Below are 25,844 nucleotides of genomic sequence, written 5' to 3' on the forward strand. Positions count from 1 at the left end.
AAAGTTGGCCAATCTTAGAAATAACAGATTGTTCTAGGAGGTGGTAAACCAGCCTTTTTTTCGGATAACCCTTTTAATGGCAGGAGTAACGTTCGAGGCATGTGGGCTGCTAAATTCACATCTAGTGCATAGATCGCCGCCTAGTGCATAGATCACCGCCTAGTGTTGGGTCCGGATGATTGCACCTTGTTGTCCTGGAAGAGTCTTTGAAGTATCACGAGATAGGTGGCTCCTCCCCTGGACTACAGTGCGCATGGGCATCGACTCCATCCCCAGATTGTTTTTTTCCGCCATTGGGTTCAGGTGTGATTTCGACGTTTCCTGTTCGGAATCGATAAAACAACTTTGTTAAGGCCAAAAGGCTTTACTCACTCGTCGGTATTGTTCGCGTTCGGTCTCGTGTTCATTCCTACTCTTCAAGTGGGATCTCGTGTGAGTCGGTGACTCTTCGATCATCGAGGCCCTGTCGACGCAGCAAGACCCCGACGTTGATAAAATGGAACGGAGTCCGTTCAAGTACTGCCCCGTGTGTGGTTCAAAGTACCCACACATCGACGTGCACCCAGTGTGCAACAAGTGCCTGTCGCCGGACCATGACGAGGCCAACTGTATGGCCTGTTCCAGATTCCGGTCGAAGAAGACCATCAAGCTTCGGCGCGTGGCGCGCCTTGAGGCCCAACGATCGGCTCCGGCGCCAGCGGACATCTTCGGCGACCCCGCGGCAGATGAGCAGGAGCTTCACCTGCAGATTTCGCCGGCATCGGCGGAGGTCGAGACCGACTACGGAGAAGCGGTCGAGGACCACGACCTCGAGGAAGACATTGAGGAGGTAGGGGACGACGGAGAACCATTTGGGGCCATGGAAGATAGCTCGGAGGATGAGCTATGCCCCGTCCCAAACTTTACAACGGCTCAGGTCACGGGATCGCCACGAGGCCTTACCCACGACCATACGCCTCGATCCTCCGCCCCGCCTATCGGCCCGGCTATGGACACCTCTGCGGAGCCGCCATTACCGAAAACGAAACCGAAAGTGAAACCTTCGGGTTCGACCAAAACCAAGATGGACGCCACTCCATCGACACCGAAGACGTCTGCTACGTCATCGACGCCGTCATCCTCGAAGGCGTCTGCTACATCATCGACGCCCTCTTCTTCGGATACCTCGAAACCGAAAAAGACTGTTGATGCGGCTAAGGTACCCAAAGTGGTTGAGCAGCCAAGCTCGAAGAAGGCCTCGGTGCCGCCTAAAGTCAAGCCCACCGCGTCGGCAGAGAAACCGGTCGGCGATGCCAAAAAAGGCGCCATGCCAAAGCCGGGTGTCCCGGCACCAAAAGAGAAGTCGGTCGATCCGAAGACATCGACAGCGACGCATGGAGTCGTAGACGGTGGCGGGAGCTCGGCCGACGGTGCATCGGCGGCTCCAAAAGCAAAAAAGGTGTCATCCACGCTCCAGTCTTCCCCAGGGGGTGGATCGACGTCTACAGTCGGATCGACAAAGCCTTCCGCTACTTTTACGAAGCAGGTACAAGACTCCCTCAAACGGATTCGGGACAAACAATCCTCTTCAGGCCCGAAGACGCCCTCGGAGGCAACTCAGGTTCTACCGAAGAAGCAAGCCTCAATGCCGCTTCACTTTACCTTGCCACCAAAGGTGGTGCCGAAGGCTTTTGCGCCTCGGTCGATGCCTAAGGACTCGATTGAAGGGGGGCATACTCAACTAAGTGGCGGTTCTGGTCGTCAGCCCTTGTTGGATGATGAGTCGGAACACTTTATCGATGCTGACACGGGAAAACTGACCCTCAAGAAGAGAAAGATTACTTCACAGCCTCTGGAGCCGTTCGTAATCCCTCTAAAGAAGAAGAAGCCACTCCCGGGGTCCCCTCAACTGGTGGAGCCTATTTACCAACCAACCAGAAGTCCAACACCTTCACCCACTTGTTCAGATGGTGGTGAGGGCGACCTGGAGGACCAGTATACCTTCCCTGACAACACTGACCCTGATGAACAACAGGACTCATGGTTGCCCTCAGGGGATCAGGGGGACCACCAGCCTGTCTCTGACCCACAAGCCTATGGACCTAAAACTTCTCCAACGGAAGATTCTACAGCATTCAATGCCTTAATCGAAAGGGCAGCTGCAAACCACAATGTAGAGATGCATGCTGACCCGGTAGAGGTGGACTTTCTATTCGACACTTTCTCTAATGCCGAAAAGACTGTAAAAACACTCCCTATGCTTAAAGGAATGATGAAACATGCCACTGACATTTTCAAAGACACTACTAGGGCGCGAGTGGTAAACCCTAGAATTGAGAAGAAGTACAGGCCGGCACCTGGGGACCCAACTTTCATTCGGGGCCAGTTGCCTCTGGACTCTTTGGTGGTCTCTAATGCCCGCAAAAGGGCGAACTCTCAGACGACGGGTGAAGCTCCTCCCCCGGACAAAGAGTCTAAAGTGCTGGAGGCGTCGGGGAAAAGGGTGGCAGCGCAGGCAGCCAACATATGGCGCATCTTGAACACACAAGCTCTGTTGGCCAGATACGACAGGGCACACTACGATACATTAGAGCAGCTTCTACAACACCTCCCTGATGAGTTTAAAGAGGGTGCGGAGATGCTCATCCAAGAGGGCAAGCTCATCTCCAACGCTGCTATTAAGTGTGCGCTGGACGTTGCGGATACGGCAGCAAGGTCCATCAACACTAGTGTAATGCTAAGACGCCAAGCACGGCTCCGCATCTCGGGGTTTAAGCCAGAGATACAAACCACTATTCTCAATCAGCCTGTTAATCCAGACAGACTATTTGGCCCAGAGGTGGACACCACACTTGAAAAAATAAAGAAAGACACTGAGACTGCAAAATCGATGGGTGCACTTCAGTCCCAGCAGTTTAGGGGAAGCACTTTTCGTCGCTCAGGCAATCGAGGTGTTACCAGAGGACACGTGGCACAGCAGGCGCAATTCACTAAGGGTGGCGCGCAATCCTCATACACTAAACAAAGTAGGGGTGGTTACAGAGGAAACAACGCCAAGGGCAGAGGCAGAGGCAACAACAATTCCCGCTCCTCTGCCGCTAACAAACAGTGACTCCCTGTCACTGCCCCCCGACCATCTAACACCTGTCGGGGGGCGACTCCAACGGTTCCTGCCTGTCTGGAAATCCATCACCACGGACAAGTGGGTAAGGAAACTTATCCAGTTCGGTTATTGTCTGGAGCTAACGTCCACTCCACCCACCATTCCCCCAAGGCACCGTCCTATGTCAGCAGAGCACTTGCACTTATTGCAGCAGGAGGTTCTTGCGATGCTGCAAATGGGCGCCATAGAGCTTGTGCCAGTAGAAGAACAGGGCACGGGGGTCTATTCCCTGTACTTCTTAATACCAAAGAAGGACGGCTCACTCAGACCCATCCTGGACCTACGCCCGCTCAACATGTATATTCTTTCAGAACACTTCCACATGTTGACGTTGCAGCAAGTCCTTCCACTGTTAAAAGAGGGGGACTTCCTCGCAACCTTGGATCTCAAGGACGCTTACTTTCACATACCACTCCATCCATCCCACAGAAAGTACCTCAGGTTCACCATTCAAAACAGGCATTACCAGTTCAAGGTACTACCCTTCGGAGTGACCACTGCCCCCAGAGTGTTCACAAAGTGTCTGGCGACCGTGGCGGCGCACCTCAGGAGACAGAACATACATGTCTACCCCTATCTAGACGACTGGCTGGTTCAGGCCAAGTCAGCACAACAGTGCGCCGCGGACATGTCCAGCACTATTCACATTCTTCACAGTCTGGGGTTTTCGCTCAACTATCCGAAGTCGCACCTTCAACCTGCCCATGTGAGGCAGTACTTGGGCGCAACAATCAATACTCTGACTGCTACAGCTCAGCCAAATCCAGCGAGGATCACCAGTATCCAGTCGCTCATTCAAAAGTTCAGGCCGCAACACTCACTCCCAGCGAGGGTGTTTATGCAGTTGATAGGCATGATGGCCTCCTGCATCTTCATAGTCCCGCACGCGCGGTTACAGTCCTAGAGTTTGGCTACCTTGATTTGCCCCCGGAATGCATGGACATTATCCGGGAGGCAAGAAGGCCCACTACCAGAGCTTGCTATGCAGCAAAATGGAAGAGGTTTGTCATTTACTGTACAAACCATCATATCAACCCGCTAGATGCATCCATTCCTAATATCATCTGCTATTTGTTACATCTTTACAAATGTAATCTGACGTATGCTTCCATTCGGATACACTTATCCGCCATAGCGGCTTATCTCCAGAACAGGCAGCACCTCTCTGTTTTTAGGGTGCCTGCCATTAAGGCCTTCCTTGAAGGGCTGAAACGAGTCATCCCCCCAGGACCCCACCAGCTCCTCAGTGGAACCTCAATGTGGTCCTCACAAGATTAATGGGACCACGGTTTGAGCCCCTACATTCCTGTGAGATTCAATTCCTCACATGGAAAGTAGCATTTCTCATTGTCATCACGTCTCTACGGCGCGTCAGTGAGCTACAGGCGCTCACAGTACAAGAGCCATTCATTCAGATTCATCCTAATAGGGTGGTGCTGCGCACTAATCCTAAGTTTCTCCCTAAAGTGGTGTCACGGTTTCATGTTAAACAGACCATTGAACTGCCCACATTCTTTCAAAACCCCGAAACGGTGGCAGAAAGAATGCTTCACACGCTTGATGTCAAACGAGCGTTAATGTACTACATTGACAGGACCAAACACTTTAGGAAAACACAACAATTGTTTGTTGCCTTCTCAGCCCAGCACAAAGGCTACCCCATTTCCAAGGCTGGAATAGCCAGGTGGATCGTTAAGTGTATCCAGATTTGTTACCACAAAGCTAAGCGCACCTTAACGGTTCCCCCCAGGGCCCACTCAACGCGCAAGTTGGGGGCCTCCATGGCTTTCCTGGGTAATATTCCTTTGGAGGATATTTGTAGAGCAGCCACATGGATTACACCACACACGTTTACTAAACATTATTGCGTGGATGTGCATTCTAAACAGCAGGCAGCTGTAGGACAGGCTGTTCTTAAATCTTTTTTTCAAACTTCTGCAGCCGGCACGGGCGGCCACCGTTAATGGAGGGACTGCTATATATTCTATGCACTAGATGTGAATTTAGCAGCCCACATGCCTCGAACTGAATATGCTACTTACCAGTATGCATCTGTTCTTGGCATGTAGGGCTGCTAACCTTCACATCGCCCGCACTCCTCCCCGGCGCCCGTAGCGGCTGCAGGTAATTTCTTGCATTCAATCATTAGCATGGACATCATTTACACTACTTCACTCCATCTCTAAACAATGGCTAAAAACAATCTGGGGATGGAGTCGATGCCCATGCGCACTGTAGTCCAGGGGAGGAGCCACCTATGTTGTGATACTTCAAAGACTCTTCCAGGACAACAAGGTGCAATCATCCGGACCCAACACTAGGCGGCGATCTATGCACTAAGCGGCGATCTATGCACTAGATGTGAATGTTAGCAGCCCTACATGCCAAGAACAGATGCATACTGGTAAGTAGCATATTCAATCCTTGAACAGGACTGGTTTAATAACTTATCATTTGTTTTTCATTCAGATCAAGGGAGAATTACTCATGATAGGGCGACGAGCCCTGAGCAAAAGCCAACACCTAAGGAAAGGCTAGTTGACCGTATAAATCTTTCTTCTGTCACCGTAGCCATTCAGACTGCAGCAAGTGGTAACCTGATGGAATCCCTGTGGACATTTTTAAGCATAATACTGACTTCTGGGCCCCTATATTAACGAATGTCCAGGAGTGAGGCCATAATTATCTCAATCTTTAAAAAGGGTGACCGGAGTTACCCAGTCTGCTACTGCCCAATATCACTTATAAATAGTACGCCTAAGATTTTAGGGCAAGTTGTTTTAGAAAAATTGGAGGATTGGACAGATTCCACATCTGCAATATGGTTTCAGACCATGTTTAGGAACAGTAGAGCAAGCTTTAAACCTAAACTTGATTTGATTTGCTTTACCTTTATCTCTCCGCACGCAATCCGACCTTCTTCTCTTCCGTAAGCCCCTTAAGACTTGGCTTTTTACCAAATAGGCCTTTCCTCTCCCTCTGCTGTTCACTCTGAGCGCCGGGAAACCCTTTTGGGTAGCTGTTGCGCTGACATATACATTTAATTATAATAATAATAATAATAATAAAAGTATGTCAAAGGCCAGAGAGATGCCCGTCATATGGCATTTATGGACCACTCCTGTGCCTTTGATCTAGTTGATAGGAAGAAACTATGGCTTTTTAAGGGAACAGGTTAGGTATGATCTCCCATTGTTGGGTCTAATTAAGCGTAAGCTTTGTGACACAACTATCAAAGTACGATATACATTAAATGGGGATAAAACCAAACCGATAAGGTTGAACAGAGGAGTGAGGCAGGAATGTATCACGGCTCGGGTCTTGTTTTTATTCTTCATAAACTCTCTGGACTTTTATTTAGTGGCCTGTTGTAAAGACATCCTGTGAATCGGTTCCAGCACAGTACCCGTTCTTCTCTATGAGGATGACGCAGTTCTTTTGGGGCTAACTGCAATGGTTTATTAAACGAATTTAATGATTTTATGAATAACTTCAATCTTAAGGTACATCACCAGTAGTCCTTTGTAATGACATGTGGCCCAAAAAGCACGAAGACTAAGCACTTTAATATTGGAGGAACCCCAATAGAAAAGGTATCCAGCTTTAATTATTTAGACCTACTGATTGATACAAATGTGTCCTGGGATAGTTTGCCTAATCCGAGGTCACTAAATATGAAAGTAGTTGGGGATATGATCCTGAGGTTTGCAAAAAAAATTGAGACACAAACCGATTAATGGGATGATACAGCTGTATAAAAGTGAGTGGTCACCTCTTGGTTCCTATGGAGCAGGAGTGTGGGGACAGCTACAAGTGATTACAGATTGTAGAGAATACGTTTTTTTGCAGACTTTTACCTTTTCAAAAACTACCCCACTTTTTATCACACATGCAGAATTAGGGATTTTTTTTTAGATTCTCTATTGGTATTGCCCCCTTATTATTATAGGTAAAATTGTGGAGCACCCATCGGACTGGCTTTTCTAGGGAAATGCTAAGGGACTGGTTGTACCTTGACAATATGAATGCCATCCCATGGCTGACTTTACGTGAAAAAGGGTTTTCACAACCTAGGTCTGAGTGCCCTCTTTAAGTCCCCAGAAAGTATATGCCCATAAACAAAAGTATGGGTTAAAGAGGCCTTAGCATCTCATTGAGAAGAAACCAGAATTGAAAAGACTCTTACCTCTAGAGCTATCAATAATTGCATGCACATATGTATTCCCTCTGGAACTCTCTCCTATTTATCCTGGATAAGCAACCTGCAACATAGATTATATCTACCAAGATTACGACTAAACCTAATTCATCACCTGGTTGCCTTTCCCCAGGCTCGTTCTTGGGTTAATCTGGATATGAAGTGTCCATTTGACACTGGTTCCACTCAGTCCACTGTGCACTTTATGCTGTTTTGCACATTGTATGGCGCGATAATAGCTTGGTTCACTTTACCTCCCATCAAGAGGGATTAAGATCTTTACAATCCTTGGCTACCCATGAAATCTGCTATGTTACACTCAGTTACATAATTGCTGCTATAAAAACTAGGACATTTTATGTGATGTAAGTCTGTTACTGTGAGTTTAGATTTTTTTTCAAAGATTGCTTTTGTTGGCTTTTTATGTTGATTATGAATGTTGTATTTATTTTTGTGCTTTTATAATCACTTTGTGGTCGAATGAAGATTTCTTGACCCTATCAAAAAATTGTTATCCTTTTAAAACTTATGTCTGGCCTGTTTTTTTTTAAACAAAAATTCAAAACATAAATAACAATTTAAATGTAACATTTTAAAGGATCCAAAATTGCAGGGCAATAATTTTTTTCTGATTCATCTGCACATTTAAATTCAGCAATTATAAAAACATCATCAATATGTCTGCTAATGAAAACATAAATTTAAGTGAATCTTTATCTGCTGTCTTGATAGAGCAGCGATATTTACTTCCCTGGATCTGGCGAGGAGGCAGGAGGCACAGCACATACTTCTTCACATTCAGCCAGAGCACAAGAGTAGCAGCAACATGATATACAAAATAGATGTTTCATTTAAGGATCTTGCTCCACCAGTCCATACCTTCAGCGTGGTGTGGAACCGGACTGAGATGTGCATAATTTCACGATGGAGGCCAAGAAATCAGTTCTTTTATTGAACAAGTAAAGAGTACTTGAGGCATGAGGAGCAAGACCTTGTAAAAGGTGCTCTGGTTTAGGATCAATCATTAGCTTCCTCAGTTCCGGCAGGAGAAGGGAGAGAGACAATATCTACCACTGTAAGAGTCCATATCTACGAGAAAATGTGCCCAAACTACAGTGTCCCAGGTTGGTGGGTTCTGGGTGTGCAGTGCACATAGTTCAGTTGAAGTATAATCACTGTGAAGGATTAGCATTTTGGAGACGCTTCCAGAATTTAGTCTGAGATTATAAGGGCTGTGAGTGCCCATTTTAAGTTCCCCCTTGAATAAGTCGCTCTGGGAATGATATGGATGAATTTCAAGATAGACAACTGTTTCCCCTGCCCAAGTCAACTGAGCACCACCTAGTCAAAGTGCCAGCAGCAGCTCATCTCGGCAAAGAGAAAACACACACAACTTAGTCCAATTCACACGTAGACCTGCTTTCTCCTCGAAATCTTGGAGAGTTGTGTATATTGTCTCTGTGCCAATGGTGGCATTGCGATTGTACAAAATGTAGTCATTGGCATAATATGCCACTGTATGGTTTGTTCCATCTAGTGGTATCCCTCATTGCTCCCCGAAGACAGATAACAAGGGCTTCTATGGCAGGGCAGCCCGGGCAAGTTCCCTGGCCTCCTGGAACAGATACTTGGACTAGGTGGCATATTCATACCCTAGAGCACAGGCTGGTGTTTAGTAACTTTGTATACGCTAGGCGACGTCTACCAATGCCTAGTCTGGCCCGCACTTTATAGGTAGTATCAATGAATCTTCCAGTTTAAGGATCAAGCTCACTGCATTTGGATATTGCAGTGTTGCTTGGTCCATCAAATGGAAGAATCAGCTAAGATTATGGGATGTGCTTCAGCCAGGACCCAATCGCTTTTGGTCTGAATGTATCTGGAGATAGCGATCCACTATTATTTTGCCCAGCATTTTATAATCACCCCCTAGAATGTCAATAGGCCAGTAAGAAGATAGGTGTACAGGGTCCCTACTGGGCTTGAGGAGGGAGAGAAGGGACTCCTTCCTGTGGGTACGATGGGAGCGTCCTTGTATCAAGGGCTTCATTATAAATGTTGGCCAGTTTAGAGGCTAAATGGACCGCGAATCAGTCATAGTACTCCAATGATTGTCCATCTATGCCCAGTGATTCATTCCTAGCTAAGTTGTGAATGGCTTTTTCCACCTGCGCCACCGTGATAGGATCATGCTCCTCGCACTTAATAGTGGAGATGCTGGGGAGGGGAAGATCGGCCAGGAATGTCTTTGGTGTGACAAAGAATGGAGCAGGGGGTACCTGTTAAAGGCTAGAGTAGTTTTCATAGAATGCTAGTAAGATGATTTGCTGCAAACATTAAGGGAGGCCTTGGCCAGGGTCTAACTCCATTATGGGGGTAACGCTGGTTTCCTGATATGTCAGCCATGCCAGGAGACGGCCAGGTTCATCTCCTGTAGAGTGTATGTGAGCTGTAAAAGCTGTGAGATTGTAACAGCATAGATGCTCTAGGAGACAGGTGTGTCGACCTTTGGTTGCCGTCAGGACTGTACGGCAATTGGCATTGATTGACTGATAGTGGGGAGCGTGCCGTTCAAGATTTGCAAGTGCCGTCTGTCTCTAAATGTCCTGGTGTGCCCCTATCTCCTGAATGAAAGTTTCAAGTGGTGGCTGTTGCATGGTTTTCAGGAAAGTAACATCTATATGTGTAAGTTGGGGAGGCTTAGATCATCTAAGACATCTCTTGGTACACGCCATGTGGTGACTGGTGAAGGTGGTGCGCTCCAGTCCATGTTAATGATGTGCGCCGCATGGCCGGAGATGATATGCCCTAGGACGTCCAAGTGTTTGATCTGTGTTAGGATGGATGTCAAAAAAAGGAATCGATCAAGGTGAACATAAAGTCATGGGGGGTGAGTGAATAGTGTGATTATTGCTTAAGATTAGGGTTTTATGCTCTTCAGGAATCCGACGAAGTCCAGTGCGATACCCAGGGGGCAAATTGTGTGGAAAGGAGGTGTGGTGGCGCTTGGGAAAGAGGCGGGTGTGACCTGTCTAAATGGACAGCTAGTACATTGTTGTAATCCACACATCACTCCTAGAATCTATGTGATATCGGCCCTTTGGGCTAGGACCGCCAATAGGGTCATCCAGACACTGGCATAAACGCATCCGAGGAGTACCTGGGTGCTGTCTAAGCGACCCCATGTGAAAACCTATCTACCCTTGCTATCCATCACTGTGGTAAGTGGCTGGAAAGGTGTCCCCGGGAGTAGCCAGATCAGTATGCCTTGCGCATAGGCAGAGTATGTGATGTGTAATATATGGTATCCATCCAGGCCTTACATAGCCGCTGTAATTCTTTGCTGGCGAGGTGGGTTTCCTGAATTAAGCATGTGTGTACTTTGTCACTTAAGGTATGAGAAAATTGAGTATTGTGGCGCACTCATTGAGGGTGAGGAAGTGCGTCTGTAGGTGATCTGTCAGTGGTGTGTCAGTGTGGGTCCCGCCTCCACTCCTGGGCTACACTCCCTCCACCGTATATAGATGGGTCGGTATCTTAAAATGTGCATTGGGGGAAAGTAACTGCTGTAACAGAGAACATTGAAAACTATGTTAAGGGCCTGCAGCATCCAGCTATACACCCAAAGAATTGCTGGGCAAACACACTGTATGTTGGGGCGGGTGGTAGGGGGATCTGTGCCAAACGGTGACCTAAGTGTGGAGAACAGGAAGATAGTGTTGCCAGGAATAGGGTACAGGGAATCCTTGTTCATAGCTGCCCTGGCTCTGGGCTGGTCGCTGGTGATGCTCACATGTGGGCATTTGTATTCAAGTGTTGTGAAGGGTCATGCACAGGAGGGGAAGAATGTCTGTGGGGGTCATGGGGTCCCCTCTCCCCGGCCAGAGCCGGATCCCCCTCCACACCCTCAGCACGGAAGCAACCGTGACACTGCACAGGCAGCAGAGGGTGGGAGGTACATCAGAACAGGTCGTCGGCTGTTTGCGTGGTGACCAGCGGATCCGAGGCCTCATCCAGGTGGGGAGAAGAACTCGAGGCGTTGCCATCCTCGCTGGCGATTGAATTAGTGTCTGAGTGTGGTAAGGATGTGGTCTGATGGAACAACATGGCGATGACCGATTACTGCTTCCTCCATATTTTCTGCTGAAGGGGCATTCTGGGATTTTCTGGTGGTTGGATGGCACAGCGACCTTGTCGTCCGCCCCTTAATTTTGTGGGCTGTCATGCCTGTGGTCTCCTCCATATGGCAGGAGCCACCATCTTTTTGCTGTTCAGTCCAATCTCAGACTGAGGATGGGTGAAGGTTTAGTGGTCCTTGATAACCTACAATTTAGCTGGGTACAACTGTGAATACTGGAGGTCTCAAAGCTAGTACTTAACTCCAAGTAAGGAGTGCGTTCACTGTACGATCAGCGTATAGTCCGGGATAATGGAGAGCTTGTTGTTTTCCAGTGTGAATAGGTCTGCTTGTCAGGCCGCTCTCATAACAGCATCTCTTTCCTTATAGTGGAGAAGCCGAGCTACGACAGGGCGAGATATAGAGCCCGGTTACTGGCGGCAGGTAGGACCCAGTGCGTTCGATCAAGTGAGAAGTACTGTCACCGGTCTCATGCAGGGGTGAAGGATTGTAGGCAGTCCTCCAGGAAGGTGATGATTGTGCTGGTATCCTCCATTACATCTGGGAATCCCACCACATGAATACTATCCTACCACACTCGCCCTTCTGCATCCTCCTCTCAGTCTTTGAGACACTTTACTCTGTCTGCAAGATCTCGAGTTCGCTTCCCCTGGTCGTCCAGTTGGGGTGTAATATCCTTTAAAGTGTGCTTTGTTTCTGTCAGCCTGTTGAATGAGGCTGAATTCTGTGAGGATCTCCACAATCGTTTCTACAGATGATTGTGATGTCTCTATTACTTGTAGAATGGCCTGAAGTTTGTCCCGGGTCTCTGGGGGGAGCATAAATGGTGTTTGATTGGGTTCGTCTTGCCCCAGGGTCTTGGAGGAAGGTGAAGGTGGATGGAGGGGGACTGTGTCGGTTTCAGGTAGCCTATTTCAGAACAAGCGTGGTGTCGCCGGGGCTGCAGCGGTTATGAGAGGTTATGTATCTCAGGGTATCCTCTTGGAACCCATGATCTTCGGCCTAAGAATAGGAGGGTGGGGGTACCCTGATCATCAGATACAGTTCTACCCCTCTATTGGCAATCCATTGGTGTTTGCAGTTCCTCGAAGGTGGGCCCTCTAGTGACCAACCTATGCTGCGACCCTTTGGTCCTGTGTCGGTGGGGGTCCTCTCTCTCAGCGTGGTCTTCCCGGGCTCTGGTAGCACGCCCCCAACCAGCGAGAGGTATTGGGAACAAGCGTTTTCCTTGGCACGCCAGGGCTGATCGCTTGCCACACAGGGCCTCGCTCTCACTTAGACGTCAACAAGAGCTTGAGCCTGTTGCCTTTGCTGCCCCCCGCAAGAGCATGTGCCGCCTTGTAGTGGTAGGTCTATTGGGCTCCTGGTCTCCAGCAGTTCCACTGAGCCCTATTAGACTCTTGGGCCCCTGTCACCGGTCAGCTGCTACGCCACAGGCCAGGCAGATTCCAGTTTAAGGCCCACCCGCTCGCATCGGATGCAGACAGTGTAAGTTCAGATTAGCCAGGGATGCTCCTCAATGCCCAGGTGGATGCTGGTCACTGAGTCACTGATCGCTGGCCTCGAACCCACAGTCACCCGTCTGGTAGTAGCGGCCAGGGTTGCATGGATGTTGTTTTTGGTGCCTCAAGCTTTTTCTTGGCTACAGACAGATCCTGAGTCTGCTGTCATTGCTTGCCTCTTCCACTGACCAGGAGATTGCAGCAAATAAACAGGAAACATCTGGATTCCACTGTTCCTCACTGCAGAGCTCCACTAGCTTTGGCCCGCCATCTTGAGCTGCCAAGTTACGTCTCCACCAAAACCTACACTCATAAAGGTGCTGGGCGCAATTTTGCTGTGCCTACTGCGCTTTGGGTTCAGGGTCATGACTTGGGACTGTGCTTGGGGGGTCGGGGGGGGGTGAATTCAGACTCTGAAGCTTAATTTATTCATGTAAATGAAACTTTGACTGTTCATCCAAGTTGTTTTACTCTGTGCCTCTACCCCAAGCGCTTAGTGGGCAATGAAATTTATGCCTAGAAGGTTTTGAGGGAAGCACTTTATCATAAGCCCTGCACTCAGCCTTCCAACTGCTAAGGCATTCAGTACATTGCGGGCTTCAGTGCTTAATGTGCACTATTTGGAGCCCCCAGTCTTCAGGCATACCCTGTAGTCAAGACCCATACTCCAAGAGTCTCAATTGCACATGATTCGGCTGTGCCCAGCGGACTTCAGCATTACCCACCAGTCGGCAACTCTTTCCTTGATCTAAGTGTGCATGAACTGTAGAAGCCAGTGGTCTGTAGGTGCAACCCAAAGGGCACCAAAGGCAGTGCATAGTATGTTCTTTGTGCTGAGCCTGATCTTTAAATGATCCAGAGTTAAATACCCCTTCTCTTTCCATTCACTTGCTCATCCTTTGGCTATGTAGGTAGGCTGGAAACATACAACCAGGTCTTGCTGTTGACCCATGTACCACTCAATCATTTGATGCCATTTGTGATTTGTGAAGCCATCATTGATGTCATTTGTGATGGTATTGATTGTGTCATATGATTATGTTCCGGACATCTGTGAGATACTTAACAATATCTTCTTCCATGCAGTGCTCCTGGCCTCTTAGTTGATTTGAGGGCATTGCATATGTGAGAAGGTGGCCTGATATGCAGTGCTCACTATTCTAGTGAACACTATGTATCAGTCCAGCAACCCTTATTGATGATTGGTTGTAAGTCAACCTTATAGACCAGCTATCCTAGTAGCGTGGATACGAGCAGTCTAAGGCTAAAGACTCGAGAGGGCGTGTTAAGCCAGCTGTTATACCACACATATACCCCTTGAATACCAAGTGAAAGGACACCACACAAGTGTTATGAAAATAAACAATATATTTATTAGGAATCACAACAGCCCTGTACTCTTTATGAGGACAGGGTGCTAAGCACAAAACAAAACTCTTACGAAAATACTTAAGTTAGCACAGTATATACAAATGCCCGAGGGGCACGGAAAACCATATACTCTGAAAGTGGAATGCGAAATTACTAGCAGGTAAGTACAGTACTAATAGGCTTTGGAATCGCTAGATCTTGACTATAGAATCTTCAGATTACTTCTAGGAGACCCAGGGGACTCGGGTGCAGAGTGTGCACTCTCACGCGGGATGCGGGACAAAGTCTATGGTAGCTAGATTTCAGAAAGTTAGTGTTCTCGGGCGAACCCGACCTGGTAGGAGGAAAACGAAAGTGGATTCTGACCCTTGGATAGTGAGGCTATGCTGGGGCACCGAAATGCCGAAGTTACCTAGCCCAGGGGCTGCGGCTGCATATGTCTCAAAAGACGTCGGGAATCCTCGTAGACGGACCAGGAGCCTGGAAGAAAGATGCTGGCAGGCGACCAGTGAAGAGAGTTCGAAGTGATCCAAGCCTGGATCTTGACGAGAGATGACACCTGAAAGCAGAGGGGACCAAGTTCGAGACTACTAGCCAGTAGTCAGGTGGCACCAGGAGGGCACCGGATGGTAGTCACCTCGACTAGGTGAGTGGTTGACGCTGTGCTCTGCAGATCTCACGGACCAGGAGGCGTTGTCGGCGACCAGGATGGAGGAGCGAGCTGTCCCACGATGGATGAAGCTGTCGGCGTCGCTGGACCCAGGATTGGGCAACAAAGCCTTGGCAAATTGAAGCCCACGCGGTGGACTCAAAATGGCGTCTGGAGTGGACCAGGAGGGTCCGGGGTGCTTCTCTGTTGCAAGGAAGCAAGGGCCAGTCTGGAGCAACCAGACCAGCAGCAGTGATGTCGTCGGGCGTCGTGAAGAAGGCCACAAGCCAGCCGGCTAGTAGCCACACAGCGCGGTGTGCAGGCAAAAGCAGAAGGGCCCCACGCAGATCGTGGAGATGCTGGAGGGCTGATCCTCGGTGCTGGAGCTGCTCAGGGTTGGGGCTTCTCGGACCCCAAAGCACTCACCAGTGGAGCACACGGTGGGCTTGTTGCAAAGAAGTCTTGCAGTCTTGGCGATCGTCGGTCCCTCGAGGTCTCGTCGCACTCACGGTTCTCAGCTTGGCTGTAGAGGTGAGTAGAGGTCAGAGGTGCCAGGGAAGCCGGGTCTCGTCGAGCTGGGCAGTCGGATTCCGGAGGAAGGACTTGCAGCAGACCGCAGTGTTCTTAGGATGGTGCCCGCTTGATGCAGGGTGACTACTCCTTAGCCACAAGGGAGAATCTTGAAGAAGAAATCTTGATGTCCTTTCGCAGAAAGTCGTGTCTTGATTCCAAAGATGATCTAATTTTAACAGGGGGCCCGCTCCTATCTTTATACTAAAAAAGGGGGCTGACCCGGTGACTAGGTCCTGCCTATGGGTGGGACTAGGAGGGGGGTGGTTACACCCCTCTCCCATGCCGGACTTCCCCCAGGCCAGGGGCTGGTGTGCCCCTGGAACTGGTTCTGACCGGCCTATGCGTAGTGAGCACCGGGGTGCCACTCAGCAGTCACCTTCCTGTAAAGCCCTGCCTACCCAGGATACACAAAACCCTGTCTGGGACGGTGCTAGCACCGCCCTCGACAGGAAACCCTTTGTCCAGGCTCCCCTCGCTGGAAGGACTCCCAGCTGCAGGGGGTCAGACTCGTGTCTGTGGTGGCAGCATCCATTTTGTGGAGCTGAGGCTTCGTTTAACTTTAACCGGGGTTCACAGTTACATACATGTCGTGTCCCTCTAGAAGGGTGGAATGCTAACCCCGTCGCCAGAATTGGCGAGGGGTTAGTATTCCAATTCGTATGACACCTTACTCGACATGTTTTGATAAAGCAATACCAAAGATAGCATTTAACCGCGAGGATTATAATGCACTTAAGAGTATATGGTATGCGATATCATGGAACAGCTATTAGGACTTGGTTCCGCAAGCTGCAGACAGGCTCAGCTCATGCCAGAGCACCATCTCACACGATTCCAAGCACTCTGCCTTCAGGATTGTTAAGGCCTGCCATAGGAGTGACTGATAGGAATCTGTGTGTCCATTTTAGGGTTAGATATAGGTATACTATATCTACAGCAAAGGGTGATTACACGACTTTGCCCCAGCTGTCATGCAGCCAGTTGTGTCAAATTTAAGAGGCCAGCCAGGGGTGGCATAATACATGCTGCAGCCCCTGGCAGCCCTGGGTACACCCATGCCCTGAGTTACAGGGTCTGATAAGGTGGCCCAGTACCAATTGGAAATGCACCTAGGGTACATGGAATCCATTTTACAGAGAGAGCAGTAGGCCTGGGGTCCTGATTGGCAGGGCCCCAGGTCGACTATGTCAAAAACCAGCTAAAACACAGGGCAAAAAGTTGGGGGCAACCATAGTCAGGAGGTACCTTCCTACAGCATATACCATAATTGATATGTTCGAGGCATGTGGGCTGCTAAATTCATATCTTAGCATAGATCGCCGCCTAGTGTTGGGTCAGGATGTTTGCACCTTGTTGCCTGGAAGAGTCTTCGAAGTATCACGAGATAGGTGACTCCTCCCCTGGACTACAGTGCGCATGGGCATTCTCTCCATCATCAGATTGTTTTTTTACGCCATTGGGTTCGGATGCTATTCCTATCCTCCAACTTCAGAACCGAAACTTTGCAACTTTCTAAGGTCAAAAGGCCTTTTACCTCGACGGTATTGTTCTCGTTCGGTACTCCTTGACTCAATCAAACTTTCCATCTCGATCCGGTCGTCGACGCGGGCAGCTAGTCCTTTTGGACACCACGTGGGCCTGCTGTCGATGGAAAGGAGCCCGTTTAAAAGGTGCCCACAATGTCACTCCAAATTCCCACATACTGACAAACACACAGTATGCAACAAGTGCTTATCTCCCGAGCACAACAAAGATAATTGTCCGGCGTGTGCTCAGTTCCGATCAAAGAAAACTATCCGGAACCGACGGGCCGCTCGGCAAGAGATGCAGCGGCAGGCAGCAGAACAGGAGAACATTTTCGATGAGGAACACGACCTCCCAGAAGCGGCGGACTCAGACCTCGAAATCGTCACTGTAGAGGACCAGTCGGACTCCGATGACCAGATCACACCGGGGCAAAAAGTGAGTACCGAGCCCCCAACCCCGCTTACACCCAAACACAAGGCTCCGGTTGAAGCATCGCCTAAAGGCCTTATCCGAGATCGACAAACTCCTTCAGAGACCCCACCTTCCGGCTCGGTTCCGAAGCACAAACCCAAGCCTTCTGATACCCCGGGAGCGAGCAACACTCTTCCCAAAAAGGTCATCGAACCGAAGACGGTTGTCGAGCCGAAAGCCATCGAGCCTAAAAAGGGCCTCGAACCAAAGAGGGTCGTCGATCCGAAAACAGCCGACCCGAAAAAAGGCCGTCGAGCCCAAAAAAAGTGTTGATCCACAAAAACAGGATCACACTAAAAACCCTGTTGACCCAAACAAAGCTGTCGACTCGACAAAGCACATCGAGCCGAAAAAGGTTGTCGAGCACAAAAGACACGCTCAACTATCGAAAGTTATCAAACCGAAGAATCTGGTCGATCCGAAAAAGGTCGTCGAACCAAAGAAGGTCGCCGAACCAAAAAAGGTTGTCGAACCAAAGAAGGTTGCCGAATCAAAAAAGGCAATACAACCGGCTAAACACTTCGAAAAGACAAAAGTCGTCGAACGAAAAAAGGTCGCCGACCTGAAAACAGCAGTCGAGCCGAAAAAAGCTCCACAGCCAAAGGCCCTCGAGCCAAAGACTCACCACAAACAAGTGACTAAGCCAAAACCATTGTCTCCGAAACCACGGACAGTTGAGGAAGAACTTTTCCATCCTGATCCAATGAGCGAGGAAAAACCTAAACTGTATATAGAAACAGGACACGTTACAGATTACCACAGGAAAAAGAGACAATTGGACACTGATACTCCTTCCCCTGTTCCTCCAAAGAAAAAAGAATTTGGGACATCTCCTTCAAGGCCTTTTACTCCTCCTCCTTTCCTCCCTAACATGCCGTTTGTGCCTTACTCTCCTACACATTCAAACTATGATGAAGCAGACCGCATGGGAGAAGATCCTCAGGATAATTTTGGAGGACCTGAGGATCCCGATGTACAGGATGACACATGGGATGACCAGAATGATCCTTATGATACACAACCCATCCCTGACACTTCCCCATACCCTACAAAACCGTCACCTACTGACGACAATATTGGCTTTAACCAATTACTAGATAGGGCAGCCAAATACCATGGTGTAGACATGCATACTGACCCAATAGAGGAGGATTTTCTATTTGACACTTTTCCTACTTCTGAAAAAAGTGTACGGACACTTCCTATGTTGAAAGGGGTACTAAAACACGCTCCTGACATATTCAAAGACCCAGCCAGAGCACGTATTCAATCCCAGAATTGAAAAAGTATAAATCAGCCCCTACAGACCCTTCTTATATTAAGTCACAGTTGCCATTAGATTCACTTGTTGTGGCAAACGTTCGAAAGAGAGCTAATTCACAAACAACAGGAGATGCTCCCCCTCCTGACAAGGAGTCCAAAATATTAGAAGCCTCAGGCAAAAGAGTAGCTTCACACGTAGCAAATTCCTGGAGGATTGCAAACACACAAGCTCTATTAGCACGTTACGATAGAGCACATTATGACCAACTTGAAGGTTTACTACAACACCTTTCAGAACCTTTTAAAGCTAAAGCTAACGACCTGGTACAGGAAGGCAAATTTATAACTAATGCTTCCATTAAATGTGCACTAGACGCAGCTGACACAGCAGCCAGGTCCATTAATACTAGCATATTACTACGCCGGTACGCATATCTGGCTTTAAAAACGAAGTGCAATCCACCATCCTCAACCAACCAGTTAACCAAGATTTCCTGTTTGACCCTGCAATAGATACCATCTTGGAAAAAATGAAAAAAGATACTGAAACTGCTAAGTCTATGGGTGCACTTCAGTTTCAACAACCCAGAAGTTCCTTTCGTCGCTCCTCCTTCAGAGGCTCAGGGAGAGGCAACACATCACATACTTCTTCAACATTCAAAAGTAACACTCAGAGTACCTTTAATAAAGGCTCAAACAGAGGGAGTTTTAGATGCAATAATAACAAGGGCAGAGGACGTGGCGGCAACAACACCAGAGCCTCCGCCGCCACCAGCCAGTGACTTGCTCACACTCCCTCCAGACCACTTAGCACCGGTCGGAGGCAGACTACAACAATTCCTACCAGTCTGGAACATTACCACAGACAGGTGGGTGAGACAAATTATCCAGTATGGTTATTGCCTGGAACTCACTTCTACTCCACCCAACATACCACCCAAACACCGTCCTATGTCCAAAGAACACATCACGCTGTTACAACAAGAGGTCACATCCATGCTACAAAAGGGAGCCATAGAGCCAGTCCCCTTTCACCACCAAGGAACAGGAGTATATTCTCTATACTTCCTAATTCCCAAAAAAGATGGATCCCTCAGACCCATACTAGACCTCAGACCTCTGAACCAATACATACTCTCAGAGCATTTCCATATGATTACTCTACAACAAGGAGACTAAGTGTCCGCAAACAACTATGTGAACTTCATTGGCTTCCGGTGACCCAAAGAGTATGCTACAAGGCCTTGGTCCTGACTCATAAGGCCCTCCATGGTCCCTGTCCAGCCTACTTGAGGGCTAGGTTTAAGTTCTACCAGCCGACGCGACAATTACGCTCGGCAGCACTTAGAAGCCTGGTTGTCCCTAGGTTTCGGAAAACTCGCCTAGGGGGCAAATCCTTGGCGGTTAGAGCGGCCAATATGTGGAACACCCTGCCAAACCAACTACGGCATACAATGGATCTGGCCATCTTTAAAAAACTATTAAAAACACACCTGTTTAAACAAGCCCTCTAGATTCCCGGTGTATGCTGTCTTTGTTTCCTCTACGCGCCAAGACCGTCTCGACTAGCAGTGCGCGATACAAATCAGCCTATACCATAACATAACATACAACAAGTCCTCCCGTTACTACAGCAAGGCGACTTCCTTGCTACATTAGACCTCAAAGATGCATATTTTCACATACCTATACATCCAGCTCACAGGAAATATCTCAGGTTCACAATAGAAGGTCAACATTACCAATTCAAAGTGCTCCCCTTCGGGGTAACTACAGCACCAAGGGTGTTCACAAAATGCCTAGCAGTAGTAGCAGCACACCTCAGAAGGCAACACATCCACGTGTTTCCATATCTAGACGATTGGCTCATAAAGGCCAAATCATACGCACAATGTGCAAGCCACACGTCTCAGACAATCCAGCTGTTGCACAGTCTGGGTTTTTCCATAAATTACCAAAAGTCACACCTACAGCCCTCCCACATACAACAATATCTGGGAGCTACAATAAATACCTCAGTGGCAAAGGCATATCCAAATCCAGCCAGGATAGCCAGCATACAAACTCTCATTCAAAAGTTTCAGCCACAGCACTCTCTGACAGCTGGAGTGTTCATGCATCTCATAGGCATGATGGCCTCCTGCATATTCATTGTCCCTCATGCCCGACTTCAAATGCGTCCACTGCAATAATGCCTAGCACAGCAGTGGAACCAGGCTCAAGGACAACTAAAAGACCTAGTGTTGGTAGACAGTCGCACTTACAACTCTCTGCAGTGGTGGAATCCACAAAACCTTTCCAAGGGGCGACTGTTCCAAGAGCCAGTTCAACAAGTAGTATTGACAGCGGACGCATCACTGACAGGTTGGGGAGCCCACCTACTTCAATACACAGTCCAAGGGCTCTGGGCAATCAAACACAAGACACTGCATATCAACCTCTTAGAGTTGCTAGCAGTATTTCTAGCACTGAAAGCATTCCAGAAATACTTGTACAACAAGGCTGTGTTAATCCAACGGACAACATGACAGCCATGTACTACATCCAGAAACAAGGAAGGACACACTCTCCACAGCTGTCTCACCTAGCACAGAGCATATGAAAATGGGCAATTCCAAAAAACATTTTCCTCCTCGCGGAACTCCTGCCAGGGAAAGACAATCAAATAACAGACCTGTTAAGCAGACACAGCCAACAGCTACACGAATGGGAGATTCACCCTCAAGTTCTCCAACCATTCTTCCAAGAATGGGGGCATCCAGAGATAGATCTGTTTGCCACAAAAGAAAACTCAAAATGCCAGTACTTTGCCGCCAGGTTCCGACACCCGTTGTCACAAGGCAATGCGATATGGATGAACTGGTCAGGCAGATTTGCGTACGCTTTTCCACCAGCCCCACTGATTCCGCTGGTGGCACGCAAACTACGCCAACAGTCACTCACAATGATCTTGGTTGCCCCCACATGGGCAAGACAGCCATGGTACACAACGTTCCTAGAACTTTCAGTAGTTCCCCATCAAAGACTGCACCTCTCGCCACATCTTTTAACATCTTTTAACTCAGAATGTGGAGAAATCAGGCACCCAGATCCCAATCAGATGAACCTAGCGATCTGGCTCCTGAAGTCTTAGAGTTCGGATACCTTAACTTGCCTCCTGATTGCATGAACATTATCAAGGAGGCAAGGCGCCCAACTGCTAGAGCATGCTATGCAGCTAAATGGAAAAGATTTGTAATTTATTGCAATAATAACCAAATCAATCCATTGGATGCTTCCATCCAAAACATTATCTGTTACCTGTTACATCTTCAAAGATGCAATCTAGCATACTGTTCCATAAGGCTACATCTTGCTGCTAGAGCAGCATATCTCCAAAACAGACAACACATTACCCTGTTCAGAGTACCACCGATCAAAGCTTTTATGGAAGGACTTAAAAGGATAATCCCTCCAAAGCATCCACCTTTACCAGTCTGGAACTTAAACATAGTACTTACCAGACTTATGGGACCTCCCTTCGAACCACTACATTCATTTGAATTACAATTCTTAACATGGAAGGTGGCATTCTTGATTGCCATTACCTCCCTCAGGCGAGTGAGCGAGCTACAGGCACTAACCATTCAAGAACCTTTCATGCAGATACATAGCAATAAGGTAGTACTTCGTACAAACCCTAAGTTCATGCCAAAGGTTATATCCACTTTCCATATCAATCAGTCAATAGAATTGCCAGTTTTCTTCCAAAACCCGCAGTCAGTGGCTGAAAGAGCCCTACACACACTAGATGTAAAAAGAGCTCTGCTATATTATGTTGACAGGACTAAATCATTCAGGAAAACAAAGCTACTGTTTGTTGCTTTTTCTCCACAACATAAAGGTAATCCCATTTCAAAATCAGGAATAGCCAGATGGATAGTTAAATGCATTCAAATATGCTATCATAAAGCTAAGCGCACTTTAACAGTTCCCCCAAAAGCCCACTCTACGCGTAAAATGGGGGCATCCATGGCTTTCCTAGGAAATATTCCCCTAGAAGACATATGCAGGGCAGCTACATGGTGTACCATACACACTTTCACTAAACACTACTGTGGCGATGTGCAAACAAAGCAGCAAGCTGCTGTAGGCCAGGCTGTCCTTAAAACTTTTTTTCACACTGCTGCAGCTGAGGCAGGTGATCACCGCTAGAGGAGATACTGCTATACAGTCTATGCTAAGATATGAATTCAGCAGCCCACATGCCTCGAACGGAAAATGCTACTTACCAGTATGCATCAGTTCTTGGCATGTAGGGCTGCTGACGTTCATATCGTCCACCCTCCTAACCGGTGCCTGTCACAGCTGCAGTAATTTTTCTACATACATGGTCATTCTTACTTTTCTATACTCCATCTTTGCCACTTTGGCGAAAAACAATCTGATGATGGAGAGAATGCCCATGTGCACTGTAGTCCAGGGGAGGAGTCACCTATCAAAGACTCCTCCAGGACAACAAGGTACAAACATCTGGACCCAACACTAGGCGGCGATCTATGCTAAGCTATGAATGTCAGCAGCCCTTCATGCCAAGAACAGATGCATACTGGTAAGTAGCATTTTCCTTCTAGGACTGTCACATCACCAGTGACCTCATTGATGCCATAATAAATGTGTTCATTTGGATGATTCAAGATGCTACAGTCCTGTCTTATGTAACAGTGATCCTAATAACTTCTGGTCATTGTTATTTTCTTCACAGCATCCATTGGTTTGGTCACAGTCCCTACTCTGGGAGTGTACGAAATGCTGATTGGGCCGGTAAAATTACAAGTAAAATCTGGTGACATTACGAAAGAAACTACAGATGTCATTGTAAACTCAACAAATCAAACATTCAATCTCAAACAAGGTACTGCACTTACGTTTTATTTAGTAGCCTACTAATATGTTGGCTGCTGCCCTTAAATGTACTAGAAAAAAAGCTTTGCAGATTGAGTTAGCCTGAATGTTTAACTTACGAATCAAACAAGATATAGCACAGAAAAATGTAACATTGATTACAATACATAATACTCCACAGTGTGTAACAGAAAAGAATGTACATTTGAGGCATGTGTGGCTGTAGATACATATGCTTTGCATACACCTGCCATGTAGTGTTCGGTCCAGATGTGGGCAAGATGTTTTTCTCCTCGAGTCACGTGGTAAGCTGACTCCTCTTCTTGATAATACTGTGCACGGGAATCTACTCCATCTTTGGATCGTTTTCTTTCCGCCATTGAGTTTGGACGTGTATTACAGCGCTCTGGTTCGAGACCGTTTTCCAATACCCTCAGTATTGTTTTTGACATGTTTCTATCCCTTGTTTTTTTAAATTCGAAAGAATCTCACTCGTTGGGTCAGAACTATCCGATCACAGACTTTTGGCCCTGTCTGTCCAGGCTACCTTACACTCCTTCGACTCCATCAATGATACTCTGCTGATGAAACAGACTCCAGTTAGATTCTTCTCCCCTGTGTCATTCCACGTACCCGCTGACTGACCTTCACAAGGTCTGCAGTCTGTGCTTATCCCCCGAGCACAAAGAACATTGTGAGGCCTGTCTGTCATTTCAATCCAGAAAGACCCTGCAGGACTGTCTGGTACAACGCAGAGACCTGACATCGAACACACTCACAATATCTTCGGTCAACAAGATTTCGAACCAGAAGAGAAAGATCTGGAAGCTTTAGCTGCCAAAGTTTTGGTTCAAGATTCAGACTCCGACTCAGAGATGGATTCGGAGTCACATGATGTTCTGCCATGAGTACTCAAATCCCACACCAAAACCGTTGGTTTCTACAAAACAAAAGGCTCCCGAGCTGCCACTGCCTATGATGGGCACAGAGAATCTGCTTCACCTGCCCCGCCCTCTGGCTCGGCACTGAAAGCACATAAGTATTCGTGCTCTGCACGGAGCAGAGATCACACCACTTCGGCTCCCTCTGCTTCAGTTCCGAAAGTGAAAAGAGATTCGATTCTGAAACCTTCGGCACCAAAACAGAAATCTGCTCCTGCTACGCTCCCAGAGCCAATGTTAGAGAGAATACAGGATAGACTAGATCCAAAACAAAAACAGATCCATATACACCGAGAGACTTGCCTCATTATCGCAGACTGTGTCAGCACCTTCTACCAAGAGACAGACCTCTTTCCAGCAGAACATTCATCTCTCAATACCTTTGAAAAAGAAGAAAAAGGACTATTCCAGTCCTCTGCACCTTGTTCCTTCATCTTCTCCATCTCGTATACCACCACCTCCATCACCTGTTCCTCCTGTACCTCACGAGGTGATGACCCTCCAGAGGATACAGATGCAGACCTATATCCTGCCAAACCCTTGCCTCCTGACGATACTTCATCATAGCAGGATCTTATAGCTAAACCAGCAACATATCATGGGGTTACACTACACAAAGAATCCATAGTAGAAGATCTTTTATTTGGGGCATTGTGCACCACACATTGGACTTCTCAATCTCTTCTAATGTTGAAAGGCATGATGCGCCATGCAGATGATATTTTTAAGGACCCTGCACGTGCTTGCATCATTACCACTAGGGTAGATAAAAAATTTAAGGCTACACCATCTAACCCAATTTTTATTAGAGGCCAACTTCCACTAGAAGCCCTATTTGTATCAACTGCCCATAAAAGGTCAAATTCACAAACTACAGCAGGCGCGCCTCTTCATAATAAGGAATCAAAACTTATTGATGCACCAGGCAAATGGGTTTGCTGCACAATTGGCCAATCTTTGGCAAATTGCAAATACACAGGGACTGTTGGAAGAACTCACTGGGATGAGATGGAGGAATTCCTCCAATCTATCCCAGAGGAACATAAAAAGAAGGGACAAGCACTAGTCCTAGAAGGAACACTAGTTTCCAACTCCTCTATCCGGTGTACACTGGACCATGCTGATACCACCACCAGAGGCATCAATACAAGTGTCCTCCTACAAAGGCATGCCTGGCTGTGTATA

The 25,844-nt window shown here is 47.8% G+C and overlaps 1 protein-coding gene across 1 annotated transcript in view; it reads left to right on the forward strand.

The window, feature by feature from the left end:
* Positions 1-25,844, forward strand: part of LOC147732882 (protein mono-ADP-ribosyltransferase PARP14-like) — a 1,251,483-nt gene that overhangs the window by 658,729 nt on the left and 566,910 nt on the right. The window contains exon 11 of the mRNA XM_086957427.1: positions 23,579-23,728. Coding sequence (XP_086813553.1) covers positions 23,579-23,728 — 150 coding nt within the window. The remainder of the gene's footprint in view (positions 1-23,578; positions 23,729-25,844) is intronic.

Source organism: Lissotriton vulgaris, chromosome 2_1, assembly GCF_964263255.1.
Source record: "Lissotriton vulgaris chromosome 2_1, aLisVul1.2, whole genome shotgun sequence".
NCBI lineage: Eukaryota > Metazoa > Chordata > Amphibia > Caudata > Salamandridae > Lissotriton > Lissotriton vulgaris.